Genomic DNA, 21,268 nt, shown 5'->3' with positions numbered 1-21,268 from the left:
TAAGCATGCCCTCTAGCTTTCTAGCAGCCTGTGTAATAGATGTGAATAGTGATAACCTGTGGGGATGCAGACACAAAAAAGATAATCTGTGAATCTTCCTTCTGAGAAACCTACAAACTTGGAAGACAGAAAGTGAATAAAATATCAATTAAACTAGTAACATGACTTTTGAGCAGTCAGAACCAGCAATTAGGTGAGAATGGAAGTTGTTTGTAACTAAGTTGTCTGGAAAAGTCACTCACTGTGACTTGATGTCAGCTACAATAAGTGTTGAAATGTTCCTCAGGCTGTAACCTTTCCAACAAGTGATGAGATTTGGAGTTTAGTAAATATTTGTAGAACATAGCTGAGAAAGAGCTGTGAAAAGGCTGCAAAGATGTATGCGTGGGTGTGATGGAAAGATTGAGAGCGTGGTGTATTCAGATTCAAAAACAAATTACTTCAGTTCCGTCTGCTTCCCTATCTATGATCACCCAAATATTACTCTGCTATTCTTACTATATTTCCTTTTAGCTTATTTAGATGAGGTTTTATGGGTATGAAAACTTCTTTGGATGTCAAAAATCCTCAAACTGCTTCTAGAACGGTATAACTGCATTGCTGTGAGAGCTTCAGTGGTTTTGTTGTCAGGGTATATAGATAAGTCACAGTCAGTATGAATACGTATTATGGGCATTATTGCTATAACCAGAGGCCTGTTTCATGCACCACAATGCTCTTCTGCAAGCTATATACAAGCAGAGCAAAAATGTACTCCCTGAACCACAAAGCCTACGTATACCTTCATATATAAAAAAAGAGAGAATGTGAGGCAGGACAGGTAATCCTTTTATTTTTCCATTAGCTAAACAGAATTACTTTTTAGAAGCCTGTCTGGGCAGTGTCATTCTGATACAGGATGTACAAAGATGAAGTGGTGAATCTGAATCTGCTCTTAATAAACAATCCAGTGTCCCATACACACTTCAAAATTAACATTCGAGTGAAATTAGAAATAAAGGAATCCCAAGGATAACATTCTTAGTTCCAACACAAGAATGCTGCTCAGCTACATTTTCTTCCTGTTGCTGTGCAGGATTTATATTTATGTTACACAGCTTTGAGCAATACACGCTTTTCACTTGGTAAGTCTAAGAAAGACTTCAGCCTTTTGACTGAGCAGTGGGTATGGACCTAGATGTAACATCAAAACAGAACCAAGTGGAGCATTTGGACAACACTTTTCAAGACAAAAATGTTCCTGTTCTGCAGGAACATTCACTGGTTGCACTGAAGAGCTCTTGCTTTCTCAGTTTTAGACCCAAATAGTGCATAAAGGCATGCATCTAAAAATGCTGTAGACTGAAGTTCCTGCTGCTCAATTCCTACCTGTGAATTACCTAAAGCTTGTGGCTACTCTAGAGTCTAATGACCACATTTTGGTGTCTCCTATTGCAGTACTTCAACTATGTACGCTCTGATGTAAACTGGCAGAAACTGACACTAGGTCAGTGCTGAAAACACTTCTTTAAGGCATGAGAAAAGAGCCAGGAGGAGCTGCACGCTGTACAGGACAAGCAGCATTATCAGCTCTGCGATCACCTTGCACTTGCATTTTGCTCAGGAATGTCTGAATCCGGGAAACATTTCCAATGACAGTTTAATTGCTGACACAAGCCTGCAAAATATTTAGATTTTGGAACTGTTTTTTCACAGATAAGCCTTCCATCCAAGAAATGTAATAGTTAGCACTTGCTTTACGTGCACAGACTCTTCCCATGGATTTGGATGAGACACGAACATTTGGGAAAATATTATTAATACCCAAATTCTGATTTCCCTGAACCTAAGCAGCAAGCTGTAGAGCAGATTTCTCAAATCCTCTATGCATGCAAGCAACAAAATTCTGCATACCTCAATATTTTGATACAGAAACTCCTGACCTAGGACCTAGCTTTGGGGAATTTCTTTCCTCCTGTCTCCCGAGCTAATACAATAAATATAAGCAACTTTCTGATGAGTATTATGAATACCAAATGCTCACAGATTTTATGTAACACTGGAACAAATGCTGGTAACATTCAATTGCTGGTAGCAAAAGGAGTAAACAATAGAAAGACTTTTCTCATGCATTATTACTCAGAATTGTGCAATGTTTTACTTACGAGTGCTGAAGCAAGCAGTTCACTGCAGGCAGGGGATGCAGAGACGTTTTAAGGAGACAGCAATGCCTTGCTTCAGTTTTGCTGTTCAGACTTCTTAGTTTTAGTCTCTAGTGTTTTAGCAAAGCTCTGAATCCAAGAAGCATTCATGCAAATGACAAACATGAAGCAGGTGCTGCTACCAATCATGTCGATTGCTTCACAGATTTTTTAAATAGGACTTTGCATTTGGTCTGCTAGTGGAAAAACTTCGTTTTGAGAGTAAGCATGCTCTGCAGTTAACATATTAGGCAAAGCACCTCAAAGTAATATGCCTCACTGTCAGGTTCCTGACAAGACATTTGCATGAAAGTCACAGAACCAAATCTCCCTTAGAGATCAAATTGCCTGATGTAATATTTAAAAAGTCTCTCTTTCCTCAGCAGCACACTGGCTTTCTTTTTTCTTTTTTTTTTTTTTAAAAAAAAGCTTTCACATTGTAATAAGCAATCTCCCCTTTAGATCTGCTACGCAGCTGTTGCTTTGTAACTCCTGGCAATAATGAATCTTAACTCGGGCTTCTACAAAACAAGGAAATGTCAAGCCTTACACACAGATGCACAGATACACACCTTCTCCTCTAAAATAGTGCAACGTTTTTTTACCTTTGTCAAAACAATGCTGAATTCAATAAAATGCATAGAATTAATTAAAAGCATAGAGTCTTACATCACGTAATTTAAAAATGAAATAAAATCCAACATAATCCTCTCTGTGCATGAGCACGGAACAAGGCAGAAATAGCCAAGTCCCTCACAGAGGTGACCTCACTGTCTCCCTGTATTTTTGTTTTTGCAGAGCTAAATGAAAAGACTTGTATGTTGTTTGCAGAGGGAAGAGGGGAATTATTCACAGGTTCCTTACCTCTGCTGCTGGCATACAGGATCACCAGGGCGACCACTGCACAAGTCATGAGGAGCAGCAAGACAGCCAGACCGATTGCCACAAAGCTCCAGGATTTCTTCCCAGATTTTGTTGATTTTTCCACAATATCCATTTGACTTTCTGATTTCCCCATTATTGTAACTCTAAATTGAGGAGGGGAGGGTAAGAAAGAATTAACAGCACAGCTAAATCAATAGAGGGATAAATGCATGACAAATCAGGGAGGAAAAGGAAGCAGAATAAAAGCAAAGACAGATAAAGAAAACTTCCAAATTATTACATGTATTTGTCCATTTGATTGTCCACAGATTTGCCAACCTCATTCTCCATCTCCTGTGCCTGCCAGATTGTCTGCACTCGGGGTGTGCTGCTGGGGGCTGTTCTGGACTACACTACCCTAGGCTCTCAGTGGTGCAGTGTCATAACTTCAGGAGCTTGCTTTGCGAAGTATGGAAAAGTCTCATCACCAGCTTGGGCAACTCCTTTCTCCCAGACAGGGAAGGAGGGGAAAAACTGCTTCCTTCCACTCCCCACTTTGAAAAGCGCCTTGCTGTTTCAAAGAATTTTTCTCTGTTTTTCCTCTGTGGCTATGAGTAGGTCTGCAGAGCTCTGTTACCAGCAGCAGAATCCAAAAAGAGATCCTTCCAGGTGTGAGCGCCTTTGAGCCGTGTCTGCTCTGTCCTTAGCACACGCGAAGGGTTGGGAAAGTAGAAGGCTCCTAGAACACGTGTCAGCTCCCAGGTCTGCAGGAGTTTGTGCCTTCCAGCTTCTCAGTCTTCTCGGAGCCATGCTCCAACTTGGGAGCTCAGCCGTGTGCGGATCCCAGCTCCAGGCAAATGCTCCCGAGCAGCGGGGGGAGGAGGGCTTGCATCACAGCAGCGGAGAGCGCTGGGCTCTCGGAGCCTGCAAGCAGCACCAGCTCCGCTCTGCCGCAGCTTCTCCTAAACTTCCTCTAGCTTTCCTGAAACCTGCTCCCAGGTTATTTAGTTGGCTGCTGCGCTCGCAGAAGGAGCGTGAAGTCAGAGAGGTGCAAACCTATCGAAACCCTCTGGCTCTGGGAGCGCTGGCAGCTTTTGGGTGCGATATATGGGAACAGCTTCTCGTTTGAAAACACACCGATTTATCGATTGTTGCAGGCTATGCACAGGATTCTTTTATGCTACTGCTTGGAAATCTATCTGGTAACAACTGGGAAAGACAGTAAAAGCAAGGGCAGGATAGGCATCTGATTTTCCTGGGGTTTTATTTTATTCTTTTCCAGAACTGACTTCGGAATGAGGGAGAACCAGCTTGGTTTGGGTTGGGTTTTTTTGGTTGAGCTTTTTTCTTTCCCCTGTAGGTGGGTTTATTGAGCTAGTGTAACTGGCTGCCAAAGTTCACACCGTACAAATTTTAAGGTTGGTACCTCTCTCGACCCGAGTGCTTCACCAGCATTCCAAGTTTTGTGTATACTTGGGAGGAAGGGCTGAGGGCAGAGCAGGATCTTTGTGGCAGCCCTGTTTACTGGGAACGTACGCAGAGTGTTCCAAGAATGTGAACACAGACCTGTTTCCGTCAATGGGGTAGGAAACAATGAATGCCAGTGTCTTCTGCCAGGAGTCTAAGTCTCCTCTTCTAGTTGCTACTCTGCCTCAAATCCCCTATGAGAATTTGCCTTTTTTTCCAAGTCATGTTATCTTAGGCTTCTGTCAAGTGTGAAGGCAGCTATTCTCATCCCACCATCTGAACAGGAGTATAAGAACACAAGGATCTGAAAGAAACGCATGCACTTGCAGATCCTGGGTGTCCATATGTGAAAACTAGCTACAGAAGGGAAGGCTGCTTTTAAGGACAACGCTATACATTTAATGAATTAAGTAAGCTCTTATTTCTATTTGCAGGAAGTTGTACAGCTAACAAAAGATTAGTTTCCTATGGATGCGAATCTTCCTTACTGCTGAACAGCTTTATTGTTACCTTACAATTAAGGTGGCTCTGAGGATGGTCTACCTAGTTAAGGTCCATACTATTGCAATAGACAAGCGCCTCACAGGATTTAATGTAGTTATTCTTGTAACATGGCTATAAGATACCAAAGGGTATTATTTTGCCCGTTTCACCAGTGGCGAATCAAGACGCCAAGAATTGAAGAGCTTTATTCCTACTGTTTTCTATGCATGCCTGTTGTAACCATTGTGACTAACACGGTCTCTGAGGCTAGGAATGCTATAAGTGATTCAGACTGCCTGCTACTCAGCCTGCAGACCCTAGCCCCCCCTGTAATCAAGACATAAGTGGACTTACAAAGTCCGAGGTAACATCTGTATAAATTATTTGAACATGGCCCAAAGTGACTTAATTGAGGTTGTACATGAGCACCAAGAATATAGATCTTTTATGTCCCCAGAAAATGCATAGATTCCCTCAAAAAGCATTGACCTAATCATAAAGGAAATACTTTTTTCCTTCTTTTTTTTTTTTTTTTTAAATTTTGGGGGAAGTGGGAACTATATCAAGAATCTCTTCCTGTATCTCTAATGGCTTCACTTCCTTGTAGAGCTGAGGAAAAGGTGTACTCTTTCCAATAGGAAGTACAAGGAACTTTGGGTGTAGCAATGGCATTGGCTTGCATTTTCTAAAGGTTCTGCTAGGCCAAGCTGAACATTAGACTGGAAAGTCAGTACTGACGAATATTTTTTATTTCCTTTACTCTTGCAGTTTAGCTCTGAAATAAACTGCTTAGTATTTGTAATGAAAATACTTCCATTGTCAGTTCTCAGCCAGGTATCAGTGACAAATGGTTGAGGTAGTGCTGAGCCTGTTTTGGGTTAGAGAATGTCAGAAAAGGGAGAAAATGATTAGTAAGTTTATCATGTTCCTTCATGTCCTATTTTAAATTGTTTTTTTACCTGTTTTTCTACACTAAGTCAGCATCTGGGTGAGCAACAGCAGTGCATAACCCAAAGCAGTCATCCAGAAGTTCGCAGCTGTTGCAGAGAAGTAAAGGAAGTGCCTGACTATTAATACCATTTTCTATTGGGAAAAGTTGTTTTTATCCTCTTAAGATTCAAATTTGGACTGATTGGCAAACACAGCACATAGTTTAAGTGTCATAGGTAGATATACATTGTCTTTTCCAGGCAAGTATAACCAAGTCAATTGGAAGCCAATAGGATGCGTCTGACAGTGAGGCAGAGCCAATACAGGCTCTAAATACAATCAGAACAGCCCGTAGGCTTAGGAGCAATTGTTGCAACTAATGAGCATCCATCCCACTGGTGTGTGCTTTCAGACAATAAAATTTATACAGAATATACAGAAAGCAGATAATAAAATCCCATGTGCTGGACCTTAAGAAGCTGAACTTGGTCGTTGTTCTTAAGGTATTGGTGAAATAAACAACTGAGCGCTTTTGCTGATGAAAGACACTGGGAAAATTTGATGTGGACATTCCTGAAGAGAATCCTTTTGTACCTTTTAACTGAGAAGGAAGTATTTTTTCTTCTACTTGATGCATCTACTGGCAAATTCCCCCCCCGCTAAGGAGGGGCAAGCAGAGCTAATATTAAAGGCAGTCAAGGGAGCTGTAATTATGTGTGTGAGAGCAGAATTAGGCCCTGAATATAGACATGCTGAGGGTGGGAAGGCTTGAATATTTTGTAAAGGACTTCTATGGGTGTGAGAAAATCTTGTGAAATGATGCGTTTCTGCTTTGTGCTGAAGTTTGTGAGAGGAGACATGAGCTATAAAATACACGTTGATAGACACAGAGGTAGCAATACCAGACAGTATGATTTGATTTAAGAATGATGTATCTTGTTTTCATTAGATGTTTCTCTTCATGATGGGAAATCTGGTAACAAGTATTTAGATTGCTGTGCTGTAAGTAAAAAAAAAAAAAAAAAAAAAGTGCTTCTCTTCTGTATGAGGAAAAGCACCAGCAACTGTAAAGGACATATTTGCAGAATCATTAATTTTGATTTGTCTTGAGCAACTTTGTGTGGTCACTGAAATAGAGTAATCCGTCATTTTGACAGTTCTCCACTACTGCAGTGAGGTCCCTGTTCATTGCTTCTAAGGGGAAAGACCTATTTTGGTTTCTGACACAGTCTCAGTATCACCTTGTAGCCTTTATGGTAAAGGAGATCCGATGATGCAAATTAGAAGTGGGGTTTTTGTTATTTTTTTCCCTAAACCTCACATTTGACTAAATTGTTCATAAAATTTTTTCTTTCTGCAGTGGATTTCAACTGGAAATTGCTAAAAGCAGTTCCTTTATATCCTAATGTGGAAACTGAGGTACAGGGAAGTGTTGTGACTTGCCAAAGTTACAATGGCAGTCACTGCCTGCAGAAATTTTCGTGTACTAGTCTTTCATCTGCTGGTCTAGTTCACGATCCATTAGCTTTAGAAGTGTAATCTCTCTTTGCAATACTGTGAAGGTGAACACCAATCTGGAGACTTCTTCTTCCAGAAATTGAGAAACAGTAGGGGTTTTCAGTTACTGGAAAACATGCTCTTTCCCCAAAGCAATGTAGATGCAAAACATAGGAAGCAATGAGGCATTTGCTGTTTCTATTGGACTACTTTGAAAGGATTTTTCCCTTTTCTCTTGCTTGTAACTAAAGGAGCTGCTTCTGTTACTGGATTTTGGATTTGTAAAGATCTTGCAAGGGCAGGGTTGCAGTTTAAAGAAAGCCTCAAATCATAGATTTTTACACTTGGATCCTGGATGGGTGGGGCTTGAGTAGCCAGTCTGGATGACTGCCTCCTTTTAGGATGTTTTTACTGTGAACTTTAAGACCCCACATATGACTATTTACTAAAGAGGTGCTTCCTCAGGCATAAGACATCCCAACTGCACAGAACTATTGTGGTTCCAAGAGAGAGGGAGCTGTCTGGAGTTTTTATGCAATGCTTTTCTTCTTGGGAAAATTTCTCAAGTTGGGGAGGAATTTATGGTCAGAGAGCTCCAGCCCTGAACAGCAAATAGTTGAGCCCATGCCTCACTTGCCTGGGAGACTGTACTTGATTCAGGGCTGAGAATATTTCTGCTTTCATATTTCCCTTGGAGAATCTGGAATAACCTTGGGTATACCTGGGACACTGCACTGGGAGAAGATAGCATTCAAGGATACTACTACCTTTCTCAGAACTTTGGTTGCTGTGTCTTAGTTGCCTGCAATGTCAAATTGAGCTTCAACTCTCCATTTAGAAGGAATTGATTCTAAAGATAAAAAATGTGAAGGGTTGTGCATTTTTTTTTTCTCTGCATATGTTTGCTTCACCATTGGTGATGTGTACCTCATAAACCCTGTGCTAGGATTATATGAGAATACATTACCTCATGTAGTTCCCTGCCATCCTGAGGTTTTGCACAGTCTTTCTGCAGTGCTGACTATGACCTTCTCCCAACAACTTAGGCAGGTTGCACTAAGACAATTTATTGTTTAGTACTGATGTAACTGAATGTGCTTGGTCATCTGAATAGATGTTCTAATGGTTGCTACTCTCTATACTCCAAGAAAATCAGGGACTGTGTGAACAATAGGGTAGTTATTTCCCAGCCAGTGCTCTGGAGTTCTCATGCAGGTATTAATCAGCTACATCAAATGTATAAACGACTCCGTGTCCTAAAGCAATAAAAATCAAACAGGACATGGTGCTGACATCATCTGTAGTATGATGTGTCTTAAGTATTGTTACCATGGAAACAAGGTGTCCATCTCTATCTGTTACACTTTGTATCTCCTTATAAACTGACCCATACTAAGATGTGAGGAAAAATCACATAGCTCTGGATGCCGGGCAGGCATCTAAAGTGACGTGGGCATGCAACTTCTGACATCACTTCTGTACGTGGTGGTTAATGCAGAGGTTTTTGAAGAGCTCTAAAGGGCTGGCCTTGGCAGCTACTTGCAATGTGACATTCCACAAGAATTCCATGCAAGTCCTAGTGGAGTGTGATGTGGCTATGATGTGTAACTTTTCTATAAATTTATTCCCCTGGAATGGCCAAATCTTCTGTTCTGTGTATTGCTGGCACATCAAAGCGTGAAGAGCTATCTCTGTTTTGATACAGCAGCACTATTGTCAAACCGGCATAATGCAGATGCAGCTTCCAAGGAAGGACTGGAAAGGACCCTGCACTTCATCATGCAATAATGTCTCTGAAAATTCAGCACAAATCTTGCAGAAAGGGCGTTACTTTAGTACTTGTTGATCATTTGTTTTGCCTCTGGCTTTAGAAATGAGAACTGATTAGCTGGAAAATTTCTCTTACTGTTTCATTTCCCAATTCTAGAATGTATGCACGTATACAAACAACATACATAGGGATTTTTGACTCACACATGCAAAAAGAAGGACACTGCAAACTCTAGGAAGCAAAAATTCTATAACGTGTGTTGGATGGACAGTTTTCTTTCAATAGTAAATCAACAAGAATTTCTCTGTGGAAAAATGTTTTCCTTGTCTCTGACACAAACAGCAAAAGCAGCCTGTTTTGAAAAGTCATCCATAGGTGAGAAAACAAGGACAAGTAGTTTACCAATGGATTTCATACTTGTTTGTCCTACATGTCTGCTTTTTTCCTTTCTGATTTCTTTCTGAGCCCTTTCCTCTTTCAATAGAGGAAAACACAGCAATATGGGATATTGTGTTCTATTTAACTTACGAGAGTTCTAGGACTGGGTGACACCTTAGTTCTAGTGGGGACACAATAAAGAATGTAAATGAATGTGTTAATAGGCAAAGCACATGCTTATGCTACCTTGCATTCCAGCTTTGCATTTCACTTTGATTCTATTGCTTTGGATTCTGCTACTGATGGATAACAAATATTTCACACTCTATTGTGACCTAGGTTTCAATGTTCAGGTTACACAGATACAAAGATATATTTCTTCTGTGTATATGAATTAATCTAAATAGGAAAACTCATCCGAACCAAGATTTATAATGCATGTCTAAAATTGTCAGATTTACTATCAACATCACTAGTTTTGTTTAGTAACCAAAAGAGTATAACTATTCCAGTACTGTTGAATGTTAGTAAATGTCTTCATTAACCTCAGTCTAAGCAGCTGCCTTCTGAAGAGTTAAAGGAGTATTTAAGAAACTGATAGAAATGAGCCTAGTATATGCATTTACTTTAAATACAGAAGACAATCTGAAGCTATAGGATAACATTAAAAACAAACAAACAAACAGCCTAGCCCCCAGTAAATCAGCACAGTGCATGACTCCAGGACAATGGCTGGATGCTACCCTTTGATTTACTGTAGCAGAGATGCCGACTACAGAGGATAACTCATTGTGCTCAAAAATAATTGAGTTTGTCTTTGAGAGCCAGTGTAACCCTCTCATCTGTCAACTAGCATTAAAAAAAAAAAAAAATCAGTACTCAAATATTTTCTCATAGCTGGTTGCTACCAGATGTGTACAGTGTAAATAAGTCCTAGCAGGTGCACATCTGAAAGAGATTAAAATTGGGAAAACCTTGAAGTTTAGATGATTTGAAGTTTAGATGATGTTTCAAAACTCTTCACTTGCCCTCCCTTTAGAGACAATGATATTTTGAACATCAGAAGAAAAAAATGTGAGACATTAGTGGTATTATGTATAAAAGGTATGCAGTGATTTCTGCAATGAATTTCTAAAGGCATGCACTTTGCACAGAGAAGCAGGTAAAAATGTGAAGTTGTCTTACCTCTGTCTTGTGAGGAATATTTTTTCAGCTGCAGAGGTCAGGTGGCTTGTGTAGTTTCTGGGATGTAATTAGAATGTTTACATCTTCTGGCAGTCAGAAACAAATGCTTATTCTTATTATCAGCATTGATCTCTTTAACAGGCTTTGCCCAATAATGGTCTTGCAAAGTACTGTGCCTACATCTCCCTCTCTCTTTCCCTTGTACGTTCACTCTCACGCACAGGTGGCTTAGAATGCCCAATGAATTAAATGCTCTGCTCAGAGACTTATCAGAGAGAATTAACCCTTTCAACCATATCTGAAATCAGTTGATTTTATATCTAGACTGGAAAATAGATTGTGCGGCAGGCAGGAGCAATACTGTCCTTAAGTGGACAAGATGATTTCCTAGCTTGTTAGCATTTAGAAAAGTCCGTCCTATTACGGTAGTTCATTCTTTGGAAACTTCTCATTTTACATGATGTGCTTTATGTCTTTCCCAAGAGATTTTTCAAGCATCTATGGTGGGAAGACTTATTCTGGAAGGCTGTGTCTCATTTTCCATACACTTAATTTCAGTACAGTGAGGAATATTGCAATCACATTTTTAATGACACAATGTTTTAAAATTATATGTGCATGACTTAAAAGGTATATTTTAGCATTATTTTGCTGTATGGGAAGATGTATTACAAAAAAAATGAATTTAAGATATTTTACTTGAAATTATTTTCAGTGATGGAGCACATACAAATTTCAGCTGTAATATCCATTAAATGTACTGTTTATATCTTACAAATGACAGAAGATAGTTCCATTTTCCAAGGAAAGACATTCAGATCAGTGGAATAAATTTAGAGTATATAACCATAGCCATATGCATTTAAACACCATGTACATAACATCTAATTGAACACAGAAGACCAAACCATGATACCTTCTTCAATAAATTGTTACACTAGGTTTCAGCAAGACTCCATGGTGTGAAGTCCTGAGTTATCAAAATGCTTATAAATATGCTTAACTTTCAGCAAACTTCCCCTTTTCACCCATACCTTACCTCTTCCTTGCATGCCCACTGACGATTAGGACATTGTTGTGGAAACTAGAAGTTCCGCATCATTCAGCCTGAAGATGTATTGAACTTGCATCCTGAATGAACCATCGGTGGTTGTGTGGAAAGTGGTTGTGGCAGTATCAGGACCTGCAGGAAAAAAGAAGGCAGAGAGGTCTGGTCATTTCTTTCATGTAGTAACTGCTGGAGGTGCCTTACATCAGGAATGGACCCTGGCTCTGGAGATGCAGAGGTACCTGACTGCCCACTAGAAAAGGATTTGGATTCTGGATGCACTTCTGTGGTTAGTTTCGCATTAGGTACTAGCTGGTTGGCATATGGTTCGCTCTCAGAAGCAGCCAACTCTGCCTGCAGTACAGGGTGTGCCTAAATGGCATGTGGATTCCAAAGTACAGCAAAGACTCTGGGGCTAAAACTTAGGCAGTGTCATGCCTGTAGGAAGGTATCTAAAAGCTTTTATTGCTGCTTAACCCTTGCCATTGTCAACAAAGTAAACACAAAATATCTACCAGCGGGCTGCATACTGTGGGATGCCCAGGATGCTTTCTTGTTCCCACTAAGGGCTGAGGCTCTGCCTTTACTTGTGCCAGAGACAGTTGCATGAATAAACAAGTGGGTATCAGACACAGAACAGAGGGATGACCTTTACCAGCAATGCTGATTGGGGAAAGGGTTTGATGAGAATCTGTAGCTCTTTTACAATAATGTAAAATGTAAAAATAATGTAATCTTCACATCACTTTGTATCCAGAACTAAGACAAGCATCTGAAATAGAGTATTATCCCCATTTTACAGATGAAACAAAGTCACAGAGAATCAAAGTCAATATTAGATTAATAGACATTGATGCCAGAGGAGCTATTATGTCTTGTCTGGCATCTGGCAGAACAGATCAGAGAATTTCACACAGATTACTCCATTAATTCTGTAACCTCTGTTTGGGTTTAGAAAAAGACCTCCAGAGCTGACATAAAGACACTATGCCATCTTTAAGTTGATTGCAGGGCACTATTGGAAGTTTGCATCATATTCCAATATGAGCTTAACTTTTAGCTGCCTCATCTAGTTTTGTTTGAAAAATTTTTTTTAAGAGGCCCCTATATTGCCCGAAATCTCCTTTGTATTGCTGCTACCTAGAGATAATTATCAAGTTGCTACCTCCTCCAGGATAAGCTGACAACACTGAGTTTCTTTATTCCTTTAGTCTACATATGTTCTTAATTCATTCTTTTAGATAACAGGACTTAGGTTTTTCAAAATTTAAAAAAATGCTAGATGAGTTTTAGAAAGTGTCTACAGTATTTACTGTTAATTTCTTCTCTCCCACCTTATCTGTTTTATTTCTCTGCTGCATTTTGTTTGTTTTGTTGGTTTGGGGTTTTTTTTGTTTGTTTGTTTTTAAATTTTTGGCCCCTATTGCAATGCCTATAGTATGAGAATCTTTGGAAATATGAGTGGTCCAGTGTTTGTAGAATTAGAGCCTTCATTAATAAGGTCTTATGTGTATTGCTCTTTGTGTAATATAATAAAAATAATAGCAATACAATCAACTTGAGAAACCTTAACTCTACAGTTGGTAGTCAGGTGACTGATCTCAGACTATTAAAAGGCAGTTTTCTGGTAAAATTACTACTTAGTTTAGCTTAGCTTAAAATAAATGTGGAATAAAACCTCCTAATCTTACCTCTAGGACTCTTATTGCTTCACATATTTGTTGATTAAACTCTTTAGATGTCTATGAGTTGAATAAATTGATGTCCCTATGAGTTTGAAAAGTCTAGGAAATAAATAATTTCAGAAATGGCAATAAATTTTAGCAAATATTACAGAATGGAGAGGACAATTGTAGGGAAAGCTCTTGGGAGGAACCTCAGTCAGTAACAGACTTATGCAGACAGACTGGAGAAGGTCCAGAGGAGGGTGATGATGATCAAAGGGCTGGAGAACCTACCCTATGAGGAAAGACTGAAGGATTTAGGTCTTTTCTCCCTATAGAAGGGAAAGCTCAGGGGCACCTTGTCACAGTATTCCAGTACCTGAAGGGCAGCTACAAAGAGGATGGAGGCTCTCTCTTCATAAGAAGCCACATGTAGAAGACAAGGGGCAACAGGTGGAAGTTGCACTGGGAAAGGTTTCATCTTGATACGATTTTTTTTTTTTTTTTTTTTTAACAGTGAGAACAATCAATCACTGGAACAGCCTCCCCAGGGATGTGGTAGAGTCCCCATCACTGGAGGTTTTCAAGGTGCAGCTGGACAGGGTGCTAGATAATCTCGTCTAGGCTCCCCTTCCCATGAGAGGCTGGCTCAGGTGATCTTTTGAGGGCTCTTCCAACCTGGGCTGTTCTATGATTCTATGAAAAATGTTTTGTGGATAGGAATTGGCTTAAGCGTGTGCTTAAAAGGTGTGTCGAATCAGATTTTGGATAGCTAATCCACCACCAGTTATAGTCAATTAGAAGTTTCCCTGTTGAGAAGTGATTTGGGTCTTTCAAAATGGCAGAGTCTATTCTAAACTGTCAGTTCTGTGACATTTCCCTCTACATCTCTACTTGATGTGTGATTATATTGCAGTTCATCAGTCAGGTTTATTAAGAGGCTTAATTGGATTGCATTAGCTGGCATTTAAGCCATCCAAAACAGTTGAGAATGCAATCAATTAAAACATCCAAACAAATTAATGATGTAGACACAGGGCAATTTATGTAGATGGCTAATTACCTGGTTTCTCCAGTAAGTAGATTTTATTGCCCAAGAATGGACAAATGATGCATGAGAAGAAAAGAAACAGCAAAAATACTGTTGGCAAGGTTGCAAACAAAAAAAGATAAAATGGTAAGGTATAAGCGTTTCTATTGTTAAAACTCTATAATAAAGAACAAACCCTACACAATTACCAGCACTCAGAGGTGTTCCTAATATCGTAAGATTTTAATGCGACTTTTAGAGAACATATTGGGTATATTACCAGTGTTTGAATGTCTTATAATATGACATCTGAGGCTTCTAAGCAATCAAGATGCTCCATGAGAAGGTAATTTTTAGTGGGAAAATATGAATCACTGTCAGTTTTTCATTTTATCCGCTACTGATCTGGATCTAAAAATGTGGCTCACTTGTGACTTCAGAGCCCTATACATCATGCTACGTGACACCCATGAAACATATTTGCTAGGCTGCATTAGGCATATGCAGCACTGACCTGCAGATGAAAGTACAACTGAGGGGCATAACAAAATGTAAAACAGGAATGGAATGGAATCATTAACATCCTCCTGTGTTTCCTGCTCCCTACTATACTCCCCCTCTGGCTTTACAGCTAAATTTTCTCATTTACTGTGATGCAGTTCAGGAATGAGACATGCAAACTTATAAATTATCAGATACTGTTCTTAATTTCCTTTACAGTCCATCAGGAAATCCTTATGCCAGTTTATTCTCTGTAACTCTTCATTTTTTGGAATCATGTAGGGAACATACAAATAAAAAAAGATTGAGTTGGATGGTATGATACCTAAAGCCACAGCTAATCTGGCAGGTTAAACTCAGTCTTGCATTGCATGCAGAAGAAGTACTCAGTGGTTCTCAGGAACACAGCAGACTTGTCAAGGTCTCAAGGAAGTTTTTGTCCATGCATCATATAGCCAAAATAAACTTTGAAAATCAAATTAATTGAAAATTAAATAGTTGCATGTGTCTTAGACGTGTAGGTTATACATCTGTATTGAGGCATGGAACCCAGATGGTCAGTGGCAGCAGGCTATGACAAAAGGGAAGGCCAAGACTGGGCAATGGCAGCTGACCAGAATAGAAGCTGTGTTTTTTCACTTGCATGCCTGTTGCCAGTCCATTGGTGAGAAACTGAAAAGAATGTCACTATGATCATGACTGTTTTCCACTCTCTGCCGATGTGTCTTTGGGACTGGCTCATGTTCTCTAACCTTGCCATTTGGGATGGCAATCTGTTCCCCACCTGTTCTCATATGTTCTCAACTGCTGAATGCTACAAACAGCAATATCATCCTGTATTAGTCTTCTACCCTCCAAGCACTTTTGTGATCAAATAAACCACTGGTCCTGTGCTTGGGGTGTCAGAGTTGTACACATCTGTGAGGCAGGTGCAGGTCTGCAGTATTCTTTGGCATCCTACAGAACAGATGAATATGAAAAAGTCATTCCTGGAACGCACAGCAGGAGTGGGAGGAGAAAGAGCCTTCCGAACCCCACAGCTTTGGAGTGCAGTGCCTTCTAAGTAATGAGTCACTTTCCTTAAGGTGTCATTGAGTAATGGGTGACTGAACCAACAGATTCCAGCATAGAACAGTTTAGCTGAAATATAATTGAAATAGCCAAGACTCCAAAGGCAGACTATAATGCCAGGGATAATTTCATGTAACACATTAAATTAATGGTGACAGCGACTCCTCAGAGCCCTGGCAAATTGGAAATTGCTTGATGCAGAAGCAGTACAATGATAACACAGTTAATCTTCCGCAGGGAAATGATAGTAAAAGAAATGGCTTTTAGATTAGCTGTCATTAAAGTGAAACATCTGCCTCTGCAAGTCAAGTGGAATGTCCTCACTTATGCACATGGAAACTCATTAAAGTTACTGGGTTTGCGTGGCTGTAAGCCAGAGCCAAATTTCCACCATGATCTAAATCTGGGAAGCACAATGAATTAGGTTGAAAGTCAGGAAGATGACTTCCCAGGCAATATGTCAGCTTCAAAAATGCATTTGATCAGTTGAAGTTGGCTGATGTGTTTAGATTCTCTTAGTACCTGGGAGCACATAACTAAGTGAAATAGGAAAAATAAATGGCCGTGATATGATTTTAAAGGAAATAAAACCTTTTGAGATCACAAAAGTTCAAAGTTTACCTCTGTCTGAACTCTGAGGAAAAGTTTCCAGTTGAATATTTAATTCCAAACAATTTGCCATCATTTCTAAACTGTTGTTTGCCTGCTAGACTGCAGAGCATAAAGTCAGGAAACTTTACTTGTGTAACTGTATTTGTGATGCAAATATTCTCACATCTGATTTTCTTTTTATATTCTTGTAAGGAATGTTGAATACTTCATAGAGCCAAGACTGGCAGGCAATTGTTTATGTAGAAACATTCTCAAGCATGATTTCAAAGTTTTCTTTCATTATTCATTACCTGGTGACAATGTGAAACAAGGTAGTCTTTTTGCAAGTATTACAGCCTGACTGGTGCGTTACTAAGGTTGCAGAATACTTTAAAGGAAGAAAATTCATAGGGTGCAAAGAAATATTTGGTAGTGTCTGTATACAGCTAAAAGTTGAGTAAACTACAGATATTTAATCCTTCCTTGGGATGAATGTAGCTTCAAGCTGGATTACAAATAAACGGGTATCCAGTTCCACTATTTACATGTTATCAAGCCATATTCTCTTCTTGATTACATTAGTGTTGATTCATATAAATATACTTGAATTCTTCACAGTTATATAACGTTTACAGCAGCACGCTGTAAGAATATGTCCTAAAGCACGTTGCACGAGAGACTTTCAAGGAGCACGTGTTACAATAGAGTTCCTTTTCTAAGCAACTTCAACAATTGGATGCATGTGCAGAATGAGGGATGCGTCTCAAAGCAGTTGGAAACAGCTCCGCAATCTTGATGAATTGCAGCTTTACATTAAAGAAACATACAGAAATGACCACTGCAGTTTTTCTGTCCAGATTCTTCAATCTGGAAGTGGAAACAATATCTTGTTAGAAAACGGCATGTATATAATGAAGCAGGTATGGCAACAGATAAGAATGAGATTTATCAGCCTGGAGGGGAGGGAGATGTTTGTTGATATAAATACTGATAGGTTTCTGGTGCATAACTACTGCTGGCGGGTGAGACTGGACTGAAAGGAAAGCAGCCAAAGCGAGCTCCCTAGCAAGAACAATGCCCTCTCTGCTGATTGCTGTGGTAGCTTGTTTAACATAGCAGTCTGGCTAGAGCCAGACTCAAGTGCAGTGATCCTATTAAAGCATCTTAAATGGTCTTCATGGCCTCACTAGCACTGAATGAAAGATCACAATTAGCCTGAGCTATAACCAAAGCCAGTGACGGTGACTGTCTATTGAAAATGCTGGGTACTCTGAAAGGACTCCTTCCCTGCGAACTTCAGCATGTTGTTTTCCTGGAAGATAACATCTTCTGGCAAAGCATAGTGTAATAGAGTGGTGGAAGCATGTGAAGGCGCAGGCGTAGGGATGCTTTTGGCCATAGGTGCATGGGCTGGGCAGTAGTTGAAATAAGTGGGTCACATTTAATCCTGTCTGCTCCCCAGGACTCCAGGAAATGAGTGTCAGAATGGGTTGTGGTGAGTGTGAAATTGTGCTAGGCATGCATAATGCAGTGATGCTGCTAATCAAACCCCTCTCACTGTGACTAATCAGAAAGATCTATTTGATATTCCAAGAAATTAGTTGGAAGAGCAAGCACATAACGGAAAAATAAAGAACAAATCAGAAGCCTAGGCACAGGCAAAGATAAGGACTTTGATCACAGTAGTTTAGTGGGCACAGAAAGAGGACAGAGAAGATAAAAGAAATAAACAGAAATGCTGATGAGAACAGTTTGGATCTGCTGAGAGAAGCAGCCATTCATCTAGACCATGAGGAATAGGTTGCCTTCCTGGTGATTAAAGAAACAGCAGCTATAGGCACCTGAAAACAAATTTTTCCTCAGCATAACTCTATAGTAATCTTGCAGGGATGCATGTCATCCCTATTTTTACAGAAAAATTTCTTTAGGAGCAATAAATGCACTCTATACAGAGCAGCAAAGAAGAATATATTACTTAACAAAACAAAACATGCCGAAACCCCCCAAACTTCTTAAAAGGCAGCCCAGGCCAATGGATGGAATATTAGTCTGGAAGACAGGACAACTAGATTGACTCCCCAGTACTTTCCATGACTATCAAGTGGCCTGAGAAATCCTGGTTTTACATAATGGAAAGACTTGGGGCTTTAGGAAAATCTCAGTTCACTAGAAATTCTGAAAGTTGGTACTGCTGCTCTCAGCAGAGAGGCTACTAATCTAGTAGGCTATGTGGACTGTTTTTTTCTCTTTTTTTTAATTTTAAACCCTGATTCTTTCTTAATAGTTTTTTGTACTGATATTATTCCTATCTGTCAGCAGAGATAAGCGGGAAGAGAACCAGATTTGCAGTCTCTCTGTAATAAAGTTATTTCACTGGAGTGCAGCTGAGCATCTGTGTGTCTGTGCTTTGCGTGTCTGGATTTCCATGCTTATATAACATCTTCAGCAATATTCATTGCGGCAAAGGACACTATACATTCTCTCAATTGTTTATCTAATGAGAGTATGTTGTATAGACATAGATATCTTAGACTAGATATTAGGAAAGTTTCTTTACCAAAACGGTGGTCAAACACTGGAACAGGCTTCCTAGAGGTAGTCGATGCCCCACGTCTGTCAGTGTTTAAGAGGCAACTGGGCAACGCCCTTAATAATATGCTTTAACTTTTGGCCAGCCCTGAAGTGGTCAGCCAGTGAGATGGTCATTGTAGGTCCCTTCCAACTTGAACTATTCTATTCTAAAAGCTACACAAGGATCAAACTGCTAAAGAGAGAAACTATTGGCTGACTGACACTGAACTAAACCTGCAACTAAAAGAAGTGATGCTAAGAAAATAGCAATGTGAAGCTGTAGAGAGATTTATTATTCCAGTCAAAAACCCAAACCAAAAATCAAGCAAAAAAAAAAAAAAAAATCCAAAGCCCTAAACAACTGCTTCTCAAAAATTTCAGCATGAGACACAGAGAAATTCCTATCAGTTGATTACTATTTGAAGAAAAATGAGCAAAGTTATTTCTGTCAGCTTGCAAATGCAGCCAACAGTTGTTTAACGATATAATTTCATGCTTGGAGACAAACTATCCTGTCGCATCCTGATGCCAATTAGGAGCAAAAAGTACTCATCAGTGTCTCTAGGATTAAAATCGAGTAACATTTCTTGAATTTGAAAGGAAAGAAGCCCAGTCTTACCTGTGCTCTTAGGGAAGAAAAAAAAGGAGCATGCGGAGAAGAAAAAAAGATGCAAGGTTACAGATGGTATCATTGCCTATTGGGTTGATTGCGGCTGCTGAATGAAGTTTCACTCTGGAATGTTGCCTTTCAGAAAACAATGTAACAAAAAAGAATATGTTCCCTTTCCCTTTCATCCTAATCAAAGCAGGAGGGCAGTTCTCAGTATTGCTTTAATCTTTGTGTTCAATAGTAGTTTCTATTTTTCTTCATGGTTGTATTATCACACTTCAAAAACACTGGGAGAACTCACTTGGAGCAGTCAAAACAAACACACGAGTCTGTTGTATTGGGCCCCACTTCATTGTTTCCTTTTTGCACAGCATAGGCATACTGCTTCCAAATTAAGCTGTAGACTCCCATTGCACAGATTAAACACCAAACCATGCAGAAATTGTCAGCACTGTCTCGGTGCTGGCCCCTAAGTCTAGCTGTCCTTACAGGTGGTGAAGCTATATACGTGACAGCAGGCAAAACCCTTTAGAGCATGTGAGATGTTGATTCCCATGCTGTCGAGCACTGATCATGAAGAATGAGTGCTGAATCACTGCAGAGCAATCACATTACCATCTTGGCTGTTGCCTCCAACCCTGACCTCCTACTTGTACATTGATCACTTCTTGATTAGTTCATGCTCCAATGCTGTCTTTTGTGCACGAATATCCAGGAGTGTGAAAGATGATACTGTGCAGGCTCTTGCAGACACCCCTACTGAGAGATTATCTCCCTTATCTGCACTGGCAAACTGAGACACAGCGATCTAAGGTGAAGTCTGGAGTATAGCTGCCTGTGTCCCCCAGATAACAGGGTATTAGTCACTAAATTGGATGTTTCATTTCTGTTGAGTCTCATCCTTCCTATTATCTATGTTTCCTGGGACAAAAAACCAGTTTACTTGGCATTTGTACCGCTCCACTCTCCTATATTGGTGCTGATCATTGCAAATCCACTAGATTATGACAAGGGCGGTTCCTTCCATTCAGGAGTGGGTCATCTGAGCGGTGTAACACATATGGTCCTTCACAAACACATTACAAATGTTACTTTTGATGGATCTTTTTGACTGGCCCATAAAAATAAGGCTACTTAATTAACAGTACGTGTTAAAGCTAATCAAATAAATAGCAAAGAAATACATGGTTGTTTTTCATAAACTGCAAGCTATTTGAATGTTTTCCTTCATTATGATTGGTACCTGTGTGTTAGAATTAGTTCAGTTTAGCCAGACAAAACACTTCCTTCACAAGGGGGAGTTTATATACATCCACAATAATTTAAAAGAATACTTAATACTGCAATTTGCCTGTTTCTCATAGCTCTCTTGGTCAGTTTTGTTTCACTACCTGAAACTTTCTACTTCTAATCTTGCTGTATCATGT

The 21,268-nt window shown here is 39.7% G+C and overlaps 1 protein-coding gene and 1 long non-coding RNA gene across 2 annotated transcripts in view; one reads left to right on the top strand and one right to left on the bottom strand.

Annotated features, from left to right (window-relative positions):
- Positions 1–3,484, bottom strand: part of MMEL1 (membrane metalloendopeptidase like 1) — a 28,045-nt gene extending 24,561 nt beyond the window's left edge. Inside the window, exons 1-2 of the mRNA XM_075027143.1 lie at positions 3,346–3,484; positions 3,045–3,208 (exon numbers count right to left, since the gene is read on the bottom strand). Of these exons, the coding sequence (XP_074883244.1) occupies positions 3,045–3,208; positions 3,346–3,395 (214 nt within the window). The 5' untranslated portion in view covers positions 3,396–3,484. The remainder of the gene's footprint in view (positions 1–3,044; positions 3,209–3,345) is intronic.
- LOC142030817 (uncharacterized) overlaps positions 1–21,268 on the top strand; it is a 126,117-nt gene that overhangs the window by 17,961 nt on the left and 86,888 nt on the right. The gene's annotated exons all lie outside the window — the stretch shown is intronic.

This window comes from Buteo buteo, chromosome 5 (assembly GCF_964188355.1).
Source record: "Buteo buteo chromosome 5, bButBut1.hap1.1, whole genome shotgun sequence".
NCBI lineage: Eukaryota > Metazoa > Chordata > Aves > Accipitriformes > Accipitridae > Buteo > Buteo buteo.
This window is presented reverse-complemented; position numbering and strand designations above follow the sequence as displayed.